This window comes from Myxocyprinus asiaticus, chromosome 45 (genome assembly GCF_019703515.2).
Source record: "Myxocyprinus asiaticus isolate MX2 ecotype Aquarium Trade chromosome 45, UBuf_Myxa_2, whole genome shotgun sequence".
In the NCBI taxonomy this organism is placed as follows: Eukaryota; Metazoa; Chordata; class Actinopteri; order Cypriniformes; family Catostomidae; genus Myxocyprinus; species Myxocyprinus asiaticus.
Genome location: NC_059388.1, coordinates 19,404,040 through 19,429,005, shown reverse-complemented (window position 1 = coordinate 19,429,005; position 24,966 = coordinate 19,404,040). Strand labels below are relative to the sequence as shown.

The following is a 24,966-nucleotide window of genomic DNA, read 5'->3' as shown; positions in this document are numbered from 1 at the left end:
CTGATTTAAAAAAAATAAATTACAAAAATGTAAGAAAAGGAGGGATGACTCGAAATAATTTTTTTGGTGATAATCAACATTATGCCACAAATGCTGTCGACTGAGCTTATCATGTATTGAACCCGGAATATTCCTTTAAGTATGTTCAACATAAATATAAGAAGTGTATGTTAAAATGCATGGGTAAGTTTGTACAAGTATTATGCATAAATTATCCCTGTGCAGCTGTCTTGAAGAGTAAAGCCTCTTCCCATAGCTGTGCTGATGTTCGCCCATCATTCTGCCTTTTTATCCAATTAGATTGATTCTCAGAGTTTGGATTTTTTTCTGAATACTGAGTATCAGAGAGAAAAACAAAAACATGCAAAGTCTGTTCTCAATGACCAAAGAAAATATTTAAGACAATCAAAAACACTGTAAGTGGCACCCTTCCATATGCACAGGACTTTAAGCAGAAATTTCTGTTTCTCTTAATAAACAACACATAATCTATTTCTCCCTCCTCCTGCAGTGTAAGAATTTAATCCACTGGATTTGAACAGATGTGTATGGCTTATCCTTTCATTCCCCTAAACATTATCAGATATCAACTGCGCCTCTTTGTTGAACATTTTGAAATCAACTGACACTCAGCTACCATAACAAAATCACCTTGACAAGTTTAGATCCACTGCAGTAGCACATGGACACAGAGAGCATCACTCAGTCCAATAGGATGCTGGCTCGCGCAGAATCCGCGCTCGGCCAATAGCAGACTGGTGCCGCACGCGCGCCGTCTGTCTCTGCTGCGGCGGTTCTGGTCCAGGTGTGGGGGGTTTTGGGGAGGATTCTCTGGCGTTTCACCCATGCTCTCGGTAAGTTTACTTCATATGTATGACCTTGCGTTATTCTGATGAAAATATAAGGGCTCTAAGACCTTTCGGAGACTATTCTATTCTAGGATGAGGAGGGTGTTCCGACGAGTTTGGCCATATACCGCAATGCAGAGGAACAGGGTGGATTAGTCTGGTCATAGTTGATGTCAACATCAAAATTGCAGGATTCATTTTCACAAAGAGTGATAGGATTGCATAGTGGAATGATTAACCATACATATATGCACATATGCGACAGGATATTTACTTGTCTAAAGTTGAAACGGGACAGAAGTTCATCCTCGGTCGCCCGGTAACAAGAAGGATGGAGATTGTAATAACAGTGTAATGTCAGTGGGTGGCGCTAGTGGACAGTTGCCACCAGTTACGCAGTTAATTAGATTGCTATTGTTTTGTGACTATATAGAGTTATAATGGGTTGACAAGATCATAGACTTTTTTAAGTTTCCTCTTGAGACTGCATAATATTTTTGTCTGGAAATAGATATTACACATCCATCTTTTATCTTTATGTTTTTATTATTCAAATAGGCCTACCTAAAATGAAAAGGCAAATGGTATTTCACCCTGTGTTTGAAGATTATTTTGAGTCAGCTGATTTTTTACTGCCACACCCTGAGCATGAGTTTACAGTGAGCCGTGACCTAAATCCGAGTATGCAGGACTGAAGCAGACAGCAGATCAGAAGATGCAATAAGATTATAATTACAAATGGATGAAAATACCCTGAATAGAATTAGACCACATGTGCATGACTTGCATGGTGGACAGTCATATGGATGGCCTAGGAAATTGCATATGTGTAACAGACATAGCCAAATCCTGAAGATTCACAATAAATGGGCACATCAGTGGGCAGCAAGGGTTAATGTATAAAAGTGCAGCGCAGGCAGATAAGAGATGCTGCATGTGTTAGCAAGGACAAGGAGGGTATCAGCAAGACTCCATCTCTAAGACTGCATTCTTATACTCAGTAATGCATACTCAGCTATGCTGACGCAAGGCATACTCTAAGGATTAGATTTACTTTCTCTGTTTCTGTTTCCATCTTTTGTATGTTATTTTCCGCAGACAGATGTTTCCCTAAGCATATAGGGAAACATTCTACATACAACGTGTGTGTTAGGAGTTTATGTATATCTGTGTGAGAGCGAGAGAGATGTCACAAATTGCTGAGTCAGGATGTGATAAATGGTTAGTGTCGCTCTTTTAGACACAGGCTGATATCACATGGTGCAGAGCGGGAGTCTGGACTATGTAGCCGCCATTACTCAACACTGCAGCTAGACAGCACTTTATTCACACACACTCTCACTCTCTCCCTCTTTCATGTTGTTTCTTTTTTTTTTCACAGGCCTGGTTTTTAACTGTTAAATCATCAAGATGGTAACCTCAGCCATGTTTCGTTGTATCCTCGCCACTCTCTTCTTATCAGCTGGTGAGTACTTTAAAGTACTTTTTAAAGTAAACATGTAAAATAATGCTGTTTTATGGATTATTCTCCACCAAAATGTCAAATTTAAAATTTCAAGCACTGTTAAAATGATGATTGTTGAACTGTTTTCAGCTGCAATTAAGCCCAGGATCTTTGAACCCAGAATCTTTGACAGTAAGTCAGACGCATCTCTGTCTTTGGGGGCTTTCACACTGGCAGTTTAGTCCGAAACAGAGCACGGTTTGCATGAAAAATTGGTAATATGAAAGCTGGTTTGCAGACCGTGGTACCAAACTCGAGTCTACCTGTAGGAGTTGGTCTGAGCTTGTTGCAATGGAACTGTGGCACAGTTTTCATGAGTAAAGAAGCAACCTGTACCCGGGTCTGCACTTGTTCAGGAATTAAAATAACTTATGCATGCGTTTTTGCCGATTTTAAAGGGGTCATCATGACATACTCTTTTTTTTTAAATAATTTTATTATCTTCCCTGAGGTCAACTTTTAATGATAGTGATTATTTCTTTGGACCAAAACAGTCAGTCATAATTTAGTCATATATAATAATTATAATAATAATTTTCCACCCTGTCTCTGGCCCTCTGTCTGAAAACGCTCAGTTTTAAACTGTCTGGCCCTTTAAGACTTCAACGTAAATGCCCACTGTTGTGATTGGCTAACATCGTTCAGCCCCTCAAGTACAGCCATATTTGAAGCTCAATCTGAAGAAAATGAACAATTTCACAAAACATTATAAAATTACATTTCCAGGTCAACACATAACGTACACCCAACACATTTCATCTGAATTAATCAAACTGTTCACTCAAGCACATCATAAATTATCAAACAGTCATGAATGGAATTGGTTACGGTTTTGTGGTCTAATTTTAACTGCCCCATCTTTTAATAATAGTTCCTTTGCAAAGCTTGAATCGTATTGTGCAATCCACGCTGATATGAGCCGAAAACACATACAATCTACGCTGAAACCTTCGCTCAAAATCTTGAAATCGCACTCAGATTCGGACCGCAGCAAACGTGCCCAGTTTGAAAACCACCTTTAAGTCCCTCATATCCTGTATATGAAGAATATATTATTATTATTATTATTATTATTCATTAATTAATAATAATACATAATATTTTATAATAAGAAGAATAACAATAATAGATTTGTATGTTTTATTTGAGCTTTTTTCATGCAATAGCATAAAAATATTAGGCTATAGCATGCAATTCTGTCTGCATATTGATAGGTTTCTGTAGATTGACAATAATGCTAGATCACGGTATTGTTCATCAGAGGAGGCCACAGGTTTTGGGCCTATATTTGAAGAGGAGCCTTTGGACACAGTGTACGCAGAGGATTCTCCAGAGAACAAAATCTCCATGAACTGCAGGGTGCGGGCCAACCCACCAGCCTATATCAAGTAATTTCTCTATTTTTATCCATTTGTCTTTGTATCTACTATTACTAACAGTACACTATTACAGGGACTCATAAATTAAATAGTTGGCTCTTGCACAAGGAATCTGTGAGAAATTATTCAGTATTACTTTACAATAATTCCATTCGTTTACATTAGTTAATGCATTAGATATCATAAAATAACAGTAAACTATATTTTTACAGCATTTATTAATCCTTTTTAATGTTAGTTAATACAAATATCATTGTTAGTTCATAGTGCATTAACTAATTAACTTAACATATACTACTTTTGATTTTAAAAATGTATTACTTTATGTTGAAATTAACATTAACCAAGATTAATAATTGCTGTAAAAACGTTGTTAATTGTTAGTTCATGTTAACTGATGTTGTTAATTAATATTAACAAATTAACCTTATTGTAACGTATTGCTAGTGATTCCTCAAAAGACTATTTTGGTTAAAAAAAAAAAAAAAAATCATGTTTTTTTCTCAGATGGTGGTTGAACAATTGGGAAATTAAACTGATGGAGCAGCCTGATGAGCACTTCAGCCTGGTGGGGGGAAACCTGGTCATCACCAACCCAGACAAGGGAAAGCATGCTGGGAAATATGTGTGTGTGGCCAAGAATGTGTATGGCACTGTCATCAGCAAGGAGGCCACTGTCACGTTTGGATGTATGTGACAGATAGGACTGTTTATATAGACAAAAATGTGTTGAGTTCAACCATAATCTATTACTGAGATTGTGCGGAATATCATCCTCTCCTGCTTTTCCCTCGAATCTTCTCTCCTTATTTTCTGTCTGCAGACCTGAATCAGTTCCCCACAGATGAGAGAGAGCCAGTGAATGTGAAGGAGGGGCAGGGGGCGGTGCTGCTGTGTTCCCCTCCATCTCGCTATCCAAGTAAGACCTAGGTTCATACATAGCTGTTCTGCATGCATCCCTACTGTACAACCTGGTTTAACAAAGTAGTACCAAAACTTCAGTGATTTGTTTTACTTAGTAGTGCCCTTAGTAGAATATTTATACAGTTTCAGAAAGAAAAAAAAAACTATGAATGTACCTGGATTTCTACATGAATTGGTCATAAAAGTCTGCTTAAACACTAATCAAATCACATACCTTTTCCTCTTACTCTAAACCTTTTTTCTAATTGAGAAACATTTGTGATTCTTTGCTGGTCTAAAGGCCAAAAGGGCACTGTTTTGATTTATGTGAGTGGCATAAAACTGTCCTTCCAGCAACGCAACTGTCATGTCTCATGAATCGTTTTGTTTTTCTCTCAGGTGAGGTGATGTTTCGCTGGATCTACAATGATTTCCCCAACTTCATCAACCCCGACCAGAGGCGTTTTGTGTCTCAGTCCACTGGGAATCTGTACATCGCTAAAGTTGAGGCCTCTGATGTTGGGAATTACTCTTGTTTTGTGTCAAGCCCCACCATCGGCAAGAGTGTTTTCAGCATGCCTATAACTCTGATTCCACAAATAGAGAGTGAGTTCATCTAAATGAAATCTTGAATAACAAGATTTTTTTGTTAAAAGGAATTTTAACAAATGTGCAGCTGTTTCCTCATAACTGAGCCCTTTAGCAGACAGGGTGGGAATTGTTTTCTGAAATAGTTTTGTGTGCACTAACAATAAGTTTTGCGTTCCCGCACAATAGTTTGTGTTCCATCGCAATAGTTGCGTTCCCTCGTAATAGTTTGTGTACCTTCGCAATAAGTTTTGCGTTCCTTCTCAATAGTTTGCATTCCCTTTTAATAAGTTTTATGTTCCTTTGCAATAGTTTGCATTCCCTCCTAATAGTTTGCATTGCCTTGCAATAGTTTGCGTACCTTTGCAGTAAGTTCTGCATTCCCTCACAATAGTTTGCATTTCCTTGCAATAAGTTTTGCGTTTCTTTGCAATAGGTTGCATTCCCTCACAATGCGTTTTGCATTCCCTCGCAATAGTTTGGTTTCCTAGCATTAAGTTTTGTGTTCCTTCGCAATAGTTTTCGTTCCCTCGCAATAAGTTTTGCATTCCTTCGCAATAGTTTGTGAACCCACACAATAAGTTTTGCATTCCCTTGCAATAGTTTTTGTTCCCTCGCAATAAGTTTTGCATTCCCATGCAATAGTTTGCATTCCCTTGGAATAAGTTTTACGTTCCTTTTCAATAAATTGCGTTTCCTCTCAATAGTTTGCATTACCTTGCAATAGTTTGCTGTAAAGGTTCCAACAGGAAGGAAGAGGGTTGGCAGTCCAGGTAAATCAGCTTTAATTCAAGCGTTCAGCTTCACAGACAAAGTATAGGCTTTTCAGCTTCATAAACAAAGAGCAGTCTTTTCAGCTATATGCAACACTAAACAGGCTTTCAGATACAGACGTGGCTTTTCAGCTTCATGCAACTCTCTCTGCCTCACTGGCGTTCTCGGCAGCCTTTTCAAGCCCAACTCCATCGACACTGTAACGAGAAACAGGTGTTACGCATCATTAATCACCAGGTGATGGTCCTTACCACTTCCTCTCTCCCTAGTGACAGACACACGACCACGTCCCACTCCACATTTGCTTATCTTTGCAATAAGTTTTGTATTCCCTCGCAATAGTTTGCGTTCTCTTGCAATAATTTTTGCATTCCCTTGCAATAGTTTGCGTGCCTTCGCAATAAGTTTTGCATTCCCTCGCAATAGTTTGTGTTCCCTAGCATTTAGTTTTGCATTCCTTCGCAATAGTTTTCGTTACCTCGCAATAAGTTTTGTGTTCCCTCGCAACAGTTTGCATTCCCTCGCAATAAGTTTTGCATTCCCTTGCAATAGTTTGTGTTCCCTAGCATTAAGTTTTGCGTTCCTTCGCAATAGTTTGTGAACCCTTGCAATAAGTTTTGCGTTCCCTCGCAACAGTTTGCATTCCCTCGCAAAAAGTTTTGCATTCCCTTGCAATAGTTTGCATTCCCTCTCAATAAGTTTTGCGTTCTCCACAACAGCGACGGCATTTCATAAAAACCTAGGGTATGGCCAAACCCCCCCCCACCCCCACCCCACCCCGGCGAATATAGCAATAACTCGCTGTCCCTGTGGGAGTGCTGAAATGTGACCGTGTAGTGTCTCTTGTCATTGTCCTCTCGTCAAGTTTATTATAGTTTGGCACAAAACTTTATGAATACATTAACTCACTGGGAAGGTTTAAAGTTATTCTCCTAATCAAACTAATTAACTACACATATTTTTATTATTATTACTTGTGCAGTACGATCTATTATTTTTACACAATCAATGCTTTGTTCATCATAAGTAAGTTTTCAATTTTTCATTTACACAAATCTGTGGGTTGAGGTGCAAGCTGCAAGGTCAGTGAAGACTTATCTATATATACCATGTTGGCAGCAGGCCTATTGCAAGTGCACAATATAATAAATAAAACATCTCAATTCCCTCTGAATTTAATTTGCAATTCTATCATGCAGCCACTTTGTGCCAACTGCGTGGTCCTGCACACCAGGCTAACCATGTTTTTTTGCTTTTGTTTGTTTTTTGGCAGAAACCATGGATTTACAATAGTAATATTGTTGTAACAATGAAAAATGGTAATAATACAGTATACTGTATCCATATACTAACAGTGGTTTTACTATAGATTAACCTTGGTTAATGGTATTTGTAGTAAAACCATTATAACCACAAAATTAGAATATTTATTTACATAGTTTTCATTTTCCCGTATTATTACTGTGGTTTCACTATGAATATCAAGGCTAAAATATGTTTACTGTAGTAGTACCATGGTAAAATTATTTAGGGCATGCAAAACATATTTCAAGGGAATGCAAACGATTGCGAGGGAATGCAAAACACATTGCTAAGGCATGCAAAACTATTTCAGAAAAATAAAAGTAAATTATTTCCTACCTTTTCGTCTCTGCCTTTTACACAGAGGAGGTAAAGAGATATCCTGCTGATATTCGTGTTAAATTTCCCAAGACCTATGCTTTGGTGGCACAGAACATCACGCTGGAGTGCTTTGCCCTTGGAAAGTGAGTTAACAAAAGCAAAAGCTGTTCATATAGGATGCAATTTAAAACAAACCTTAAAAAAGGTACAGTGGCAGAACCATGGTACAGGGATTGCATCAGAAAGTAATACCATTGTACTCTGATATATACCTTAGTACTGAAATATGCTGACCATTGTATTTACATGGTACCCCAAGACACTTTCAAGAATACCATGGTAAATAAAAAATAAAAAAAATAAATTAAAAAAGCATGGTAGTACCATGGTTCCTTTTGGCACATTTTTGTAAGTGCAGCATAATTTACCTGTTATTTACATGCTACTCCAAGATACTGTATTTTAAAAAATCTCATGGCTTAACAATTGTACAAGTCCATGAAACCATAATGATTCATCATCATGTTTTGTTAGTGAAGTGATTGTGTCCCCACAATCAGGTTCACAGTCAACAAAGTGTTTCCTCAAAACAGCATTAGATTTGTTTGGTTGTTCCTTCATTTAAACTCATTATTTACCTTTCAGTCCACTCCCACACATTCGCTGGAGGAAGTTAGATGCTGATCTTCCACCTAACTATGAGGTCAGCATGAATGGAGCTTTGCTGCACCTGATTAATGTGCAGTATGAGGACGAGGGCAGCTACGAGTGTGAGACGCTCAATGTTAAGGGGATGGACTGGTATCGGCAGTGGCTCTATGTGGAAGGTAGCACAAAATCAAACGTTTAATAGATGGAAAAGCTAACTCTGGTTTAGTTCTGTCTCTTTATTTTATATTATTTCTTCTGAAAATTCAGATTGAAATATCAAGTGTAACATCAGAGAGAATTCTAGCTCTTTTAAAATAATCAGTTGATAATTTGATCTCTCTTCAGGTGCCCCAGAATGGGCGGAGCACATCAATGACACAGAGAAAGATGTTGGCAGCGAGCTCACACTGAGATGCGTTGCTGTGGGGAAGCCATTACCATGGATACGCTGGCTGAAGGATGGCTACTCAGTTAATACTGTTTTATTTGTTGTGGAAAAAACACACTGAAAACTTCAAGTTGTTCAGATCATTTTACACTGTGAACAATGCTAATAGATAAATTATGTTTGTTCTGCTGTCTTTTGTCTCATCACAAGTATGGTAAAGGGGAGCTGAAGTTCTCCAGTCTCACGTTTGAGGACTCTGGAATGTATCAGTGTATTGCGGAGAATGAATGGGGCACCATCTATGCCAACGCGGAGCTACGGGTTGTCTGTGAGATCTTCAATGCTTTTTTCCAGTCATTTTTTGCAACTCTTGTGGGCCACTGGACTAATTAAATTAAAGGACCGTAAATAAAATGTTTTGATATACAGTGTTCTTTGTTGTTCAAAATCCAAGTCTTGTGTTTTAAATGGTCTATTCACAGCCTGTGCACCAACGTTCATTTATAATCCAGTGAAGAAAGTTCTGCTAGGGGCTGAAAATGGACGTGTGGTGATAGAGTGTCAACCTCGTGCTGCTCCTAAACCCAAGTTTATCTGGAAACGAGGCTCTGAACTGCTGACCAACTCTTCACGGTTAGTCAGTAATCCATTCAATCCTTAGAACATTTCAGACCAGAATTTCACATATACAAAAGAACAGAATTTAATTTAGCACAACATACTGTAAATTAGGATTTATATTAACCTTTTGAAACCCGAGTGTGAATGCTGTGTGCATTTTTTCATTTCTCTTTTTGATTTGTAACTAGTAGCACCTGATAAACAAGCAAAAAAACATTTTTATTTTTATTTTTTTATTTTTTTTAGAGCAAATAGATTTTCTAAAAATTGATGTACACATTGATGGACAGTGGGATTAAGTTGTGACATTTTAAATAATACCCAGATTTTTTTCATCAAATTGTTTGTTTCCAGGAGTGCTGGTTATTCATGTTTTTGAGACATTACAGACAATAAAGTTCATTTTCTGTAAAGCTGAATAATTAATTCTGTTTCAAAGTAATGGCCAGCATCATCCAATCACTGCCAACCATGTTAAAATAAAATTTAGCATTATAAATTCTGAATCTATGTACTGATTACCATTGTCCCATGTCTGCCAAACATGTTGAGTGGTCCAAATATCATCTGCAGCTTGAAACTGAAATGTTTGTCGGATTGTAAGAGGTAATGTATTTAGCTGCATAGAAAGTTACAGTACAGGATGTCCCCTTGTTGCCTTGCTCCTTATTTAGTCATTGACTCCAGTGTTCTGTCTGTCTCACTGGTCTCAGAATAGTTTGAAATGCACCTTATTTTCATCCTAACTCCATATAAAGTAACTGAAAGCTACATTTTTCAGCTTTTGGATGAACTAATTGATTCTCAATGTGAAAATGCACAGTGAATATAGGAATGCATTTACTAATGTTAATGAATAGAACCATATTGTACAATGATTACAAAATAAATTATAACAAGATTTATATTAAAATGAAGGGAAATAACCCACATATTTGTTAATGTGGACAAATGTTTTTTCAACTTTTGTGGGAATAATGTCCCACAATACATGTATGTGTACATCATGTTTATCATCACGCTTACGTGCGAAAAATGAATGAATTTTTTAAAGCGGCATATCAAACGAAACTAGAGATGCTACTCTTTACACCCAATCAGGTTTCAATAAAAAAATTAAAGAGGTTTCTTACCAGAGGCACTTTTGGTAGCTCTGTGCCCATGGAAGCACTTTATTATTATTATTTTCCACACATCTTATCACGTGGCTCACTGTGCATGACACTGCGGAGACTCACAGCATGTGTTGGCTCATGCTACCCTCCGCAATCCACACACAACTTACCACGTGCCCCATTGAGACTGAGTACCACTAATCGCAACCACGAGGAGGTTACCCCATGTGACTCTACCCTCCCTAGCAATGGGGACAATTTGGTTGCTTAGGAGACCTGGCTGGAGTCACTCAGCACACCCTGGATTCGAACTCACGACTCCAGGGGTGGTAGTCAGCCTCAATACTCGCTGAGCTACCAAGGCCCCATGGAAGCACTTCTAGGACATCGACGCCATGCTTTTGTGACAGTCTAAAGTGTTGTGAACAGTATTCAGTCAGTTTAAATTCATTTTAAATTATGCGTTACGTAGGGCGAAGCCAAAATACAACATACAAGCATGTGTATGTGGGGTCGCATGAGGTTAAAGCATTATTTGTATTGTGGGTTTAAAACACACTCTTGTACTATGTCTCTATAAATTCAAATGCACTGTATTTACTAAAAGTATTTAAGATCATAATGCTCAGTTTCAGGATTGTGTTCATGTTGCAAAGATGTACACATGCTACAGATGACATCAGTCGTTTTGCCACAGTTCTGTGCTGAGAGAGACATTACATAATCAACATGTCTCCTCGTCCCTATTTTGCAGGATGTTAATTTGGGAGGATGGTAGTTTGGAGATTCTAAACGCATCAAAAAGTGATGAGGGCTCATACACCTGCTATGCTGAGAATGACCGTGGCAAATCCAACAGCACGGGCACCCTCACTATCACTGGTCAGACAGCATTCAAATCTTCTCACATGCCCATGCATTTTTTGTTTTTGTTTTATAAATATACAGATTAAAAAAAGGAGTTTAGGCAAAATTACAGCACAAAAAAGGTACTGTAAAAATAACTAATGGCATATATTTTTTTTGTGTGAAAATGTTACAGAGCAACAACAACAAAAACCCATGGCAGGAAATTATTTCAAATTGTTGGATGAATGCAGTATTCAGGGATCTAGATGAAATATGAGCTCTGTAAGACTAAATAATGTCATGGTTACTTTCGTAACATCCGTTCCCTGATGGAGGGAATGAGACGTTGTGTCGATGTAGTGACAATAGGGGTCACTCTTGGGAGCCCCAAACACCTCTGCTTTTTTGAAAAAAGGCCAATGAGAATTGGCGAGTGGAATTTGCATGCCACTCCCCCGGACATACGGGTATGAAAGGAGCTGGTATGCAACCACTCATTCAGGTTTTGTGCTGAGGAGCCGAGACCAGGTCCCGGCCATTTCAGTGGGTAGTTCAGCGTTGTGGCAGGAGGGACACAACGTCTTGTTCCCTCCATCAGGGAACGGAGGTTACGAAAGTAACCATGACTTTCCCTATCTGTCACTCACTCGACGTTGTGTCGATGTAGTGACACTAGGGGTCCCTATGCAAAACGTCACAACTATCTGAACTGTGTTGCATGAACTGGCGGTGTGTGACGGGCAGACCGCTGTGTGCCTCATAGCCAGCGCACCAGGCCGTCACGTAACCTCCCCCAACGCTCTTATGAGCGTTGAATGGTCCATCAGGAACAAGTCGACTGCCCAACTATAGGGACAGGCTAGCCCAGCCGAGGACTTTTTCCCTATATTTCTCCCCAAAAAGAGTGGAATTTGTTAACTGACTGGGAGCCATAAGTGTCTGTGTCGGGGGGTGTCCCTCCAAGGGGAAGACACTGCAGAGACCACACCCCACCCAAAATGATGGGGGGTATTTTGAGTGGAATACATCACATGGTCTTACCGAGTCTTGTTGGAAGTATGTCATGTGGAGAGGTCCCATGGTAGGTCCTACCCGAAGGGGGAGGAGTTTCTACAGAGCATGGCGACCGGAGGCAGAGGGGCCTCTGCCCAAGGAAGATGCAGTTTGCTGACGGGGAAACGAATTTGCGGAAGATATCACATAGGGTCACCTTAGGGGAACCAGCACATGTGGAGCACCTACCTCATTACAGGGACTCATTAGCGCACATACTGGGCCGGTCAGCAAGTTTCTCCGTAAACTCAACTGCCAGAGGGCTAAGGAGGAAAGTCATCCATGGATCACAGTCTGTGAATACAACTGGGAGTCAAGAGCGTACGTCTTCAACTCAAGGGAGGGGAAAGGCGCTATGCACAAGAGGTACACCCGGCCAGCTGTCCCGGAACTTACCTGCTCGTGCCTGCCAATACACGGGATGAGACCGGATCAACCCGGAGATTGTAGAACCTCGCAAAGTTGTTGGGTGTTGCCCAGCCTGCTGCTCTGCAGATTTCTGCCAAAGAGGCGCCACTGGCCAGGGCCCAGGAGGGGGCCACACTCCTGGTAGAGTGGGCTCATAACCCCGCAGGGGGTGGCACGTCCTGAGCCTGATATGCCATCATGATGGCGTTAATGACACAGTGGAGACCCTCTGTTTGGTGATAGCGCTTCCTTTCCGCTGTCCACCAAAGCAGACAAAGAGCTGCTCGGAGCTTCTAAGGCTCTGCGTGCGATCCAAATAGATGTGTAAAGCTCGCACCGGACACAGCAACGTGAAGGCTGGGTCTGCCTCCTCCTGGGGAAGCGCTTGCAGGTTCACCACCTGATCCCTAAAAGGGGTTGTGGGAACCTTGGGCACATAGCCTGGTCGGGGTCTCAGGATCACGTGAGAGTAATCTGGACTGAACTCCAGGCATGATTCGCTGACAGAGAATGCCTGCAGGTCCCCTACCCTTTTGATGGAAGTGAGCGCAGTCAGGAGGGCAGTCTTCAAAGAGAGTGCCTTAAGCTCAGCTGACTCCAAGGGCTCAAAGAGAGCTCCCTGTAGACCCCGAAGGACTACAGAGAGGTCCCACGAGGGGATGAGGCACGGTCTGGAGGGATTCAACCTCCTAGTGCCTCTCAGGAACCTGATGATCAAGTCGTGCTTCCCCATGTACTTACCATCTACTGCATCGTGATGAGCTGAAATAGCAGCTACATACACCTTCAAGGTGGAGGGGGACTACCACCCCTCCAGCCTCTCCTGCAGGAAGGAAAGCACCGATCCAACTGCGCATCTCTGGTGTCTCGCATCGGGAAGAACACCACTTAGTGAACAGACACCACTTCAAGGCATACAGGCACCTCGTAGAGGGAGCCCTACCCTGAGTGATCGTATCTACCACCGCGGGTGGTATGCCACTTAGGTCTTCTGTGTCCCGTCCAGGAGTCAGACGTAGTAGATTCCAGAGGTCTGGTCGCGGGTGCCAGATGGTGCCCCGTCCCTGAGAAAGAAGGTCCTTCGTCCCCGGGAATTCGTCGGGAGGGGGGCGTTGCGAGGAGCGTGAGATCCGAGAACCTTGTCTGGATGGGCCAGTAGGTTGCTACTAGGACAACCTGCTCCTCATCCTCCCTGACCTTGCACAGAGTCTGTGCAAGTAGGCTCACTGGGGGAAACGCATATTTGCATAGTCCAGGGGGCCAGCTGTGTGCCAGAGCATCTATACCGAGGGGTGCCTCGGTCAAGGCGTACCAAAGCGGGCAGTGGGAAGCAAACAGGTCTACCTGTGCTCGACCGAATCGACTCCAAATTAGCTGGACCACCTGAGGGTGGAGTCTTCACTCTCCCCTGAGGGTAACCTGACATGACAGTGCATCCGCTGCGGTGTTGAGGTCGCCCGGGATGTGAGTGGCTCATAGCAACTTGAGGCGCTGCTGACTCCAGAGGAGGAGACGGCGGGCGAGTTGTGACATGCAACGGGAGTGTAGACCACCTTGACTGTTGATGTACACAACCGTCGCTGTGTTGTCTGTCCGGACCAACACGTGCTTGTCCTGGATCAATGGCCAGAACCTCCACAGGGTGAGCAGTACTGCCAACAACTCTAGGCAGTTGATGTGCCAATGCAGCCACGGGCCAGTCCAGGAGCCGGCGGCTGTGTGCCCATTGCATCCGGCGCCTCAGCCCATCTTGTAGGTGTCTGTTGTAACCACGACGTGACTGGAGACCTGCCCAAGGCAACCCCTGCCCGTAGAAATGCAAGGTCGATCCAAGGGCTGAAAAGGCGGCGACAGATCGGCGTGATGGTCACGCGATGTGTCCTGCGGCACCATGCCCATCTTGGGACTCGAGTCTGAAGCCAGTGCTGAAGCAGTCTCATATGCATCAACCCGAGTGGTGTGGCTGCCGCTGAGGATGCCATATGCCTTTAGGAGCCTCTGAAAAAGTTTCAGTGGGACAGCTGTCCTCAGTCTGAACGCCTTCAGACAGTTCAGTACCGACTGCACGCTCTCGTTTGTGAGGCACGCTGTCATCGAGACTGAGTCCAACTCCAAACCGAGAAAAGAGATGCTCTGAACCGGGGAGAGCTTGCTCTTTTCCCAGTTGACCCGAAGCCCCAGTCGGCTGAGGTGCCAGAGCACGAGGTCCCTGTGTGCGCACAGCGACTCTCGAGAGTGAGCTAGGATTAGCCAGTCATCGAGATAATTGAGGATGCGTAAGCCCACTTCCCTTAGCGGGGCAAGGGCTGCCTCTGCGACCTTCTTGAAGATATGAGGGCACAAGGACAGGCCAAGGGGGAGGACCTTGTACTGGTACGCCTGTCCTTCAAAGGCAAACCGTGGGAAGGGTCTGTGTCGAGGTAAGACCAAGACGTGGAAGTATGCGTCCTTCAGGTCTACCGCCGTGAACCAATCTTGATGCCGGACACTCGTTAGAGTGCGTTTTTGCATCAGCATCTTGGACGGGAGATTCAGTACTCGCAGGTACAGGATTGGTCGCAACCCACCACCTTTCTTCGGTACGATGAAGCAAGGGCTGTAGAACCCTTTCTTCATCTTGGCTGGAGGGACAGGCTCTATCGTGCCCTTGCGCAGAAGGGTAGCGATCTCCGCACGCAAGGTAGCGCCGTTCTTGCCCTTCACCGAGGTGAAGCGGACGCCGTTGAACCTGGGTGGGTGCCTGACGAACTGAATCGCGTAGCCGAGTCGGACAGTCCGGGTCAGCCATCGCGACAGGTTGGAAAGCACGAGCCACGCGCCCAAACTCCCGGCGAGGGGGACCAAGGGAATGATCATGTAGGACGTACCAGCGAGTGGGGCCTCGCGGCGGGGCGGAGGCCCCACCCTCATGTTTCTTACGAAAGCAAGCCGCGACCGCAACGTTGCCATGGCCATGTTCTCGCAATGAGGACATGACTCATCCACGAACGATGTCTCCGCATGGGCAGTGCCCAGACACATAAGACAGCGATCGTGGCCATCAGAAGCGGAGAGATAATGACCGCAACCAGGAATAACACACAAACGGAAAGGCATCTTTAAAAAGACGTTCTGTGTGTGCCACTCTTTTTGTGAATTAAAATATACTTTTTTAGAATATACTCTCTTATTTTCGCTCTGCCGAAGCACCCAGGGGCATTCTCTGCACTCAACGGGTGTGGAGGAGGAGAAGCTGCTGAAATGAGCCGTAAATCCAACAGTTTTGAGGTGCGTCATTGGAGGGAATTGAATTCAGTGCACTGAATACAACCGCTTGACTCCGAAGAGAAAATCTGAATGAGTGATTGCATACCATCTCCTTTTATACCCGTATGCTCGGGGGAGTGGCATGCAAATTCCACTCGCCAATTCTCATTGGCCTTTTTTCGAAAAAGCAGAGGTGTGCATGCTGAGTGACTCCAGCCAGGTCTCCTAAGCAACCAAATTGGCCTGGTTGCTAGGGAGGGTAGAGTCACATGGGGTAACCTCCTCGTGGTTGCTATAATGTGGTTCGTTATTGGTGGGGCGCGTGGTGAGTTGAGCGCGGATGCCTTTATCTGTGAAGCCTCCACACACGCTATTTCTCCGTGGCAACGCGCTCAACAAGCCATGTGATAAGATGTGCGGGTTGATGGTCTCAGACGCGGAGGCAACTGGGATTCATCCTCCGCCACCCGGATTGAGGTGAATCACTACGTGACCACAAGGACTTAAAAGCGCACTGGGAATTAGGCATTCTAAATTGGGTGAAAAAAAAAAAAAAAAAGCAGAGGTGTTTGGGGCTCCCAAGTGTGACCCCTAGTGTCACTACATCGACACAACGTCGAGTGAGTGACAGATAGGGAACACCTGGATCACATGTTATTTTACCCTAATTAATGTATAATGTAATTAATGCTAAAAATGAACAATTGTATAATTATTAACTAAAAATAATAAATAAAACTGTAAAACATATATTGTTCATTGTTAGTTCATGATACCTAATGCATTAACTAATGTTGACGAATGGAACATTATAGTAAATTGTTACCATGTAATTGTCAATATAATTATTATGTTCTGCATAGTGGATATCTCAAGACTTCATTGTGTTATGATGTCTTTGTATAAGAATGACTAAGTCAAAGTTCATGTTTATTCATAAGTGTAACTGTATTAATTTCTATGTGTTTAATTGACTAGAGGCCACCAAGATCATGGTGGCTCCATCAGACACTCAGGTGGTTGTTGGTGACAGTACAGTTTTACGGTGCTCTGCATCCTATGACCCCAGTCTGGACATCACCTTCATCTGGACTGTTGACTCCTTCCTGATCAACTTCTACACAGACTGGGAGCACTACGAGCATCTCATGGTATATAGAAAGGGGAATCCTAGATATTTTGCTGATGAGAAGTATACAGGAAACATTTTTAATGTAATTTCATTGTTTGTGTGTGTTTCTACAGGGTCATGAGAACAGTGGAGACCTGCTGATCAAGAATATTCAGGTCAGACATGCAGGACGCTATACCTGCACAGCACAGACCATAGTGGACAATGCCACTGCAGAAGCTGATGTTTTTGTCAAAGGTTGGTGATGTGTCATGAATACCTGTGTACTATGTAAGGTCAGTCACACTAATACTACATCAACTCTGCAAACTGCCAATACTCTACCAACTCTCCCAAAAGATGTATTTTACATACTAAATATTGAGTTTGTGCAACAGTTAATGTTTCTTGTTGGATATTCCTGTTTTAAACATCTGTATCTCATTTATACATCTTGGTGGAGCAGCATATTTCAGAGATTAGCATCATGTCATGATTTTGTTAATGCAGGTTTGCCTGGTCCTCCTGGTGGTGTCCGTGTGGAAGAGATTGGAGACACATCTGTAAAAGTGCGCTGGAGTCTAGGATCAGATCATGGTAGTCCCCTTATTCAACAAGTCATACAGACGCGAGACTTTTACGCCCTGGACCCAGAGGACTGGAAAACTGCATCCACCTGTGAGTCCACCAGAGGGCGACAAAACATACATTTTAAGCATTGCCAACTAATTTTCTGAAGAACACTTTAGAACAGTACAGAATTCATTCTATTTTAAATATAGTTTATTTGATTTTAATTTGAATTCAATCAATGAAAAATTCATAGGATGGTTTGTTTCCAGAGCAAGCACAATTGTTTTTATATATATGGAATCTTGATGTGGAATGCAATTTTATTTTATGAACAAATTCTACTAGCCTTAACCTAAAAGTTCTAAACCTGGTAATACCAAAGAGTCAAACATTATAAGTGAACAAATATTGTTTTCCCAGCTCCTGTGTTTTTGGACGGGTCAGCGGAGTCAGCCACTGTGCTTGACCTCTACCCCTGGATGCAATATGAATTCCGTGTGTATGCCATCAATGAATTTGGAGCTGGGGAAAGCAGTCGTCCCTCCATTAAAATCAAGACATGGGATGCCAGTGAGTTTTATTTAGAAAAATTACAGTTTCCAATGAGGTTTTATTCAAGTCTCATAAAAGTCTCATAAAAGTATTTCAAAATCCTTACAAGTGAGCTATTTTCTGTAAAATTACAGATAAAAAAAAAAAAAAAAAAAAAAATATATATATATATATATATATATATATATATATATATATATATATATATATTTTTTTTTTTTTTTTATATATATATGTTAGATTGTATACATTTATCCCTGCTTGCAGTATTCTTTTGGGAACATAAATTCTTACCATGCCTTCTCTTGTCTCAGGGCCCACAGTAGCTCCTTCTGACGTCATTGGCCAAGTGGGAATAAGTGGAGAGCTAATCGTTACCTGGAGTGTAGGTGTTCGTATTGTACTGCATATATATTATTAAAACATACCACATTTTTATGAAGTTTGATTGGTGGCCAATGATGGCTTTTTTGTCATGTCATCATGTTTGTCACTCCGTTTCAGCCTGTGAAACCTCAGTACTTCTTCGGTAAAAAATTTGGCTATGTCGTGGCGTTTAAGCAGCATGAGGATTATGAGTGGAAATGGTCGACCGTGGAGGATCCTGAGACCAGACGGTATGTCTACAAAGAAAACATGACCCCAGACACTGAGATTCAGGTGAAAGTGAGCACCTACAACAACAAAGGAGAAGGACCTTCCAGTCTTATCACAGTGGTCTACTCTCCAAGACTTGGTGAGAGCTAATCCCTTTATCTTTTTTGTTTGGTTTTTATTTGATTGTGTTTTGTATTTGTTTTTGTTTTTGTTTTGTTTTGTTTTGTTTTGTTTTGTTTTGTTTTGTTTTGTTTTGTTTTGTTTTGGTTTTAGTTTAGTTTAGTTTAGTTTAGTTTAGTTTTATTTTGTTTTGTTGTGTTTTGGTTTTAGTTTAGTTTAGTTTAGTTTAGTTTTGTTTTTTGTGTTTTGTTTTTTGTGTTTTGTTTTGTTTTGTTTTGGTTTTAGTTTAGTTTAGTTTAGTTTAGTTTAGTTTAGTTTTATTTTGTATTGTTGTGTTTTGTTTGAGGTGTTTTTGTTTTGTTTTGTTTTGTTTTGTTTTGTTTTGTTTTGTTTTGCTTTGTTTTGCTTTGTTTGGCTTTGTTTTGTTTTGGGGGTGTTTTGTTTTTGTTTTGTGTTTTATTTTGTTTTGTTTTGTTGTGTTTTGTTTGGGGGTGTTTTGTTTTTGTTTTGTGTTTTATTTTGTTTTGTTTTGTTGTGTTTTGTTTGGGGTGTTTTTGTTTGGGGTGTTTTTGTTTTGCTTTGTTTTGTTGTGTTTTGTTTTGGGGTGTTTTGTTTTTGTTTTGTTTTGTGTTTTATTTTGTTTTGCTTTGTTGTGTTTTGTTTGGGAGTGTTTTGTTTTTGTTTTGTTTTGTGTTTTATTTTGTTTTGTTGTGTTTTGATTGGGGGTGTTTTGTTTTGTGTTTTATTTTGTTTTGTTTTGTTGTGTTTTGATTGGGGTTGTTTTGTGTTTTGTTTTGGGATGTATAGGGTCCTATATTTTGTTTGTCATAATAATAAAAAGACAACTTGACAACTGAAATAACACCAATGTCTATTGAATGGTATCGAATGTCGTGTTGGACTGCAAACAAGTGAGTTTAGTTAGTGAGTTTTTTTTATTTATTTATTTATTTATTTATTTTTTTTACATTTTGTATGTAGCTCTTAATGAATACCATATCTAAAAAGACCAAAAAACATTTAATTTGACTAAGAAGTGCTTTAAATTACCCCTGGCACTTATTAGTTCTTAACCAACACCTAACACTTCTCTCTAAGCACCCACTGAAGCTCCTTTAGATGTGTATGCCAGGCAAGTCACATCCACAGAAGCTTTGGTCTGGTGGCTACCAGTCTACCAGGCACCTCCAAACTGGCTCGATGGATACCAGGTGAGACCTTAGTGGATGTAATGGTCATGTCCAGAGCTCTTAGAACTGTACTAACCTGTAATATAGAAATAAATTGTTGCAATTTTTACCCTTAAATCTTTTCTTTTGATGTCCAGATTCGTTACTGGAGGAAGTATGATGATAATGAGGCTGCAGCCTGCCGAGTCCTGGTGCATAGAACAGTTAACCAAACCCGCCTGGAGAACATGCGTCCCGACTCTCACTACCTTATAGAGGTACGAGCGTTCAACGGTGCCGGACTCGGACCACCCAGCGAGCACTGTGAGATGTTCACCAGGAGACCACGTAAGAATCTTAAATTTCTCTAGATTATTCACCCACATGATGTAATTAAGCAAGCCTTACATGTTCAGGTGAAAACTGACTTGCCTTATTTATTGTATGTGTATAATCTTTCCAGCCCCAAGTCGTCATTTGAGAGTATACAAATACGTCAGCTTTACACGCAAATGGCTTTATCTATACTGGGATCACATTTATAACTACTGGAATGAATCCTATGTGGAGGGTTATAAGGTGAGTCAGTCGTGATTACATTTAGTGTTTGCACCTCTATTTAAATGAAGAATATAGTTGGTATCAGGGTAGCTGACAAATAAGGTGCTGTTCATACCAAACTTGTTCTTGTGCTATAAAAAAAAAAAACGCAGCACATCTAATATAACAGAATGCATGTGTCTGAAAGGGATAGTTCACCCAAAAATAAAAATTATCTTATAATTTACTCACCCTCATGCCATATGACTTTCTTTCTTCTGCTGAACACAAACAAAGATTTTAAGAAGAATATCTCAGCTCTATTGGTCCATACAATGCAAGTAAATGGGTACCAAATCTTTGAAGGTCAAAAAGCACATAGAGGCAACATAAAAGTAATCCACTTGACTCCAGTGCTTAATTTTTTATCTTCAGAAGCGATATGATAGGTGTGGGTCGGAAACAGATAAATATTTAAGTCCTTTTTTACTATAAATCTCCACATTCACATTCTTCTTCTTTTGTTTTTGGTGAGATGCATTCTTCGAGAATTTATAGTAAAAAAGGACTTAAATATTGATCTGTTTCTCACCCACACCTATCATATCGCTTCTGAAGAAACAGATTTAACCACTGGAGTCGTATGGATTACTTTTACGCTGCCTTTATGTGCTTTTTGGAGGTTCAAAATGTTGGTACCCATTCACTTGCATTATGAGGACCTACAGAGCTGAAATATTCTAAAAATCTTCGTTTGTTTTCAGCAGAACAAAGAAAGGTTGAAAGGATGAGGGCGAGTAAATGATGAGAGAATTTTCATTTCTGGGTGAACTATTCCTTTAAAACACACTTTTAAAAGTTGTAGTAGTTTTTAACTTGAAAAGGTGTCTAAAAAATGCAAAAGCTTTTTAGAGATGCTGTAAATACATCGCGACACTACTCAATGGTCAAAGATGTCCATCTTGTGCATATTTACATAGAAAAACAACTGAAAAATAGCACAAACTGTCGCAAATATGCATTCGGTGTGAACAGCCCCTGTCGGGTCCAATTCGCTTTTTTTATTGCAATATATTTTTTAACGAACTTATTTTAACATTTCTTTATACTATACTGTGTGCACCGTTTTATCTGTTTTTAATCACCTTTTAGCTTTTTTTGCAGTTTACTTAAAGGGGTCATATGATGAGGAATAAAGTTTTTCTTGGCATTTTGAAATGAAAGAGATAAAAAATACAGAAACTACAGTACGCAGTCCAAAAAATATCATTTATTGAAACTGAGATGCAATTTGTAATCTGTAGCTTTGTGTTGAAAGAGACAAAAATAAGCTTAAAGTGAGCTGAAAGAGTTGAAGCTCCATTTGTACCTTTCTCTCAGATTTTGTTCCGGAAGGAAGGAGAGCGTTATGGGAAGCTTTACACCACAGGTAAACACTACATAGATTTCCCCATGCCAGAGACTGGAGATTACATCATCGAGGTCCGAGCTCGCTGCGAGGGAGGCGATGGACCCATATCACAGATCAGAATTCAAGGTGAACACATCTTTTCACTAATGAGTAGAGATTTTCTATTTTCATATGACTGATGATGATTACGACAGGGTGACACGAATGATATTTGAAACTGGTTCATAATTTTCATAATGTTCAGTATTCTCAGATCATTTTAATACAGTTTAAGAGTCAACTTACAATTCCACAAATGCAACTCTTATTCTTGCAGCTCTCTTTCTTACCATTGTTTGAATTGTGCTCCTGTTCAGGTAAAGCGGCTTTTTGTGCCAGATCTCTCAGCTTGGCCTCGCTCCTTCTGCTGACTCTGGGCTGGATGAATCTAGGCCTGTAGGCAAACTCACTATCAACTAAGTGAAATCCACTAATATAGTTTGTGTACAGGGACTGTTGTCATGAAGCAGATTAAGTTTTATGTTTTATTTATGTTCTCTGTTTGGGAATGGCCACATGTCATTTGATTCAGTACAAGTCTTAATCTGCATCTCGGAAACCTATTCACAGAATATACAGTAAATCATTTGTTTGTATTAACACTCTAGATTTGCTAAATGCCCTCAATCAACTAATGAAACTTAGTTGTAAAATACATACTGTATTTTAGCAGGTTATGGTGATTTTTTTGATGACTTATGATTAGTTGTTCAGAAATAAGAAATATGTTATTATTACAGAAGTTATCTGTGTGTTAGGCAATCATCATTTTCCATGTCAACTGCTGCACTGTACTATTGTCCAATAAGAGTTCGCATTTTCATTGATGCATTAATACGTAATTGTTAATACACTTGTTTGTGCACATATTTTCAATTATGTTTCCAGATCTTTTGTCACTGTGTTTGATTTATAAAGTTTTTTATATAAGTTCACACTGCTGTTTCATTTGTAAAGTATTCTTTATCAATAAACATTGGCAACATCACAAGACAAAATGCTTCTCTTGCTTTAGTCTTCCTAGCCAGTCAAAAATGTGACATCATTTAATTTGAGTCTTTTAATCAGAGTAATAAATGTTAATTCCTTTTCAAAAAAGTATCATGATTTTCCCACTTGATACTATAGTTACTACAGTCATTGTTACTACAATGAAAAAACAAAACAAAACTTGGTACTGGTCACCACTGTCATTAAAATATATTACAAAAAAGAACAGGAATGATTCTAAACTGTTAGGTTCCATTTTTTAATGTTATAAATGTTACATGTTACATTTTTGTAGGGGCATTTCCCCCTTGAAAACCAGCTATCTGAATTATATATACAGTAGTGGTACTGAATGTCGTGTTGGACTGCAAACAAGTGAGTTTAGTTCCTTTATAAACAATACAGTAGTCACGTTATATTGTGTCAGTATATATATATATATATATATATATATATATATATATATATATATATATATATATATATATATTTATTTTTTTAATTATTATTATTTTATATATATATATATATATATATATATATATATATATATATATATATATATATATATATATATATTAACCCACCACCAAAAGAGAGGTAGGTATTGATGATAGGATTTATCCAGTAGATGTCAGCATAAGATTAGGGCCGTAGCAAGGTAATCTGGGCCTCCTGACTGTTTATTGCTCTGGGCCCCTTTCCTCTTAAAACATACAGTTTAGAATTTGTTGTGGGGCCCCCTGGACCTTTGGGCCCCTAGAATCGTTACCACCTTTCACCCCACTAGCTACGGCCCTGCCTGAAGTACACCAAATAAAGATCAACGAATCAACGAATCATACAGGTCTTCATTTTTAGAACATAGTAATTTAATTCATTATCAGAATGTGCTTCTAAATACACCATTTATAAGGATGTTTTTTGTTAAGAGAGCTGCTTAGTAATTTTTAGGCATTTACTGTACAGTCAGACACCCTTGGTGTGGGAATGAAGGAAAAAGGCAAAACACAATTATTGTTTGTACTGTAAATGCATTTGTTTGTGAGTGTATTTATTGCCTACAAGTTGTGTGTTTTGAGTATAATGGATAGGAGAGTTTGAATCTTTTTGTGTTTATGTTGTATCAGTATTTAATAAATGACTTAGGTGTTTGATTGCTGTCTTTGTGCTTAAAGGGATAGTTCACCCAAAAATTTTAATTCTCTCATCATTTACTCACCCGCATACCATCCCAGATATGTATGACTTTCTTTATTTTGCAGAACACAAATGGAGATTTTTAGAAGAATATCTCAGCTCAGTAGGTCCATACAAGTGAATAGTGACCAGACATTTGAATCTCCAAAAATCACATAAAGGTCACATAAAAGTAATCCATAAGACTTCAGTGTTTTAATCCATGTCTTCAGAAGTGATATTATAGGCGTGGGTAAGAAACAGATCAATATTACAGAGTTGAGAAATCTCCACTTTCACTTTCAGAATGTGAAAAAATGTGAAAGTGAATGTGGAGATTTATAGTAAAAAAGACTAGCAGATTAACCTGTTTCTCACCCACACCTATCATATCGCTTCAGAAGACATGGATTAAAAAAATCTAAAGAACCTACAGAGCTGAGATATACTTCTAAAAATCTCCATTTGTGTTCTGCAAAAGAAAGACAGCCATACACATCTGCGATGGCATGTGGGTGAGTAAATGATGAGAAAATTTTCATTTTTGGGAAATATCCCTTTAAATATTTCTCATCAAAAGAACAAGCGATCTGATCTCTGCTATCCACATTAATTTTATAGTTCTGTACTCTTATACTAAATGCCACATTTGTCTCAGTTGTGTCTATTTTTATTTCTTCTAATGAATTCCTAAGAATTCCTAAAAAGTTCCTCTAAATCAGCTGGAAGTGTATT

General features: G+C 40.0%; 1 protein-coding gene across 2 annotated transcripts; it reads left to right on the top strand.

Moving 5' to 3' along the window:
- The first annotated feature begins 709 nt into the window (after positions 1–709).
- On the top strand, positions 710–23,053 carry LOC127434958 (contactin-1-like). Of its 2 annotated transcripts, none has more exons than XM_051688017.1 (24): positions 710–854; positions 2,230–2,313; positions 2,443–2,484; positions 3,614–3,740; positions 4,239–4,420; positions 4,555–4,650; positions 5,034–5,240; positions 7,663–7,762; positions 8,265–8,446; positions 8,616–8,740; positions 8,869–8,986; positions 9,141–9,291; positions 11,149–11,276; positions 16,929–17,101; positions 17,196–17,319; positions 17,572–17,739; positions 18,055–18,204; positions 18,501–18,571; positions 18,691–18,922; positions 20,002–20,114; positions 20,231–20,420; positions 20,536–20,651; positions 21,993–22,149; positions 22,380–23,053. In XM_051688017.1, exons 2-24 carry the CDS (start codon positions 2,259–2,261, stop codon positions 22,460–22,462), a joined length of 3,090 nt encoding a protein of 1,029 aa, XP_051543977.1. In that variant the 5' UTR covers positions 710–854; positions 2,230–2,258; the 3' UTR covers positions 22,463–23,053. The 2 variants fall into 2 exon arrangements, with proteins under 2 accessions (XP_051543977.1, XP_051543978.1); XM_051688018.1 differs by lacking the exon at positions 710–854 and adding an exon at positions 1,260–2,069.
- Positions 23,054–24,966: the final 1,913 nt, after the last annotated feature.

Bases quoted from the DNA above. Each gene is read 5' to 3' on its own strand.
- LOC127434958 (XM_051688017.1), top strand. From the start codon at position 2,259: ATGGTAACCTCAGCCATGTTTCGTTGTATCCTCGCCACTCTCTTCTTA. The intron at 7,763-8,264 runs GTGAGTTAACAA...TTTACCTTTCAG, and splicing joins GAGTGCTTTGCCCTTGGAAA to TCCACTCCCACACATTCGCT. The intron at 22,150-22,379 runs GTGAACACATCT...GCTCCTGTTCAG, and splicing joins ATCACAGATCAGAATTCAAG to GTAAAGCGGCTTTTTGTGCC.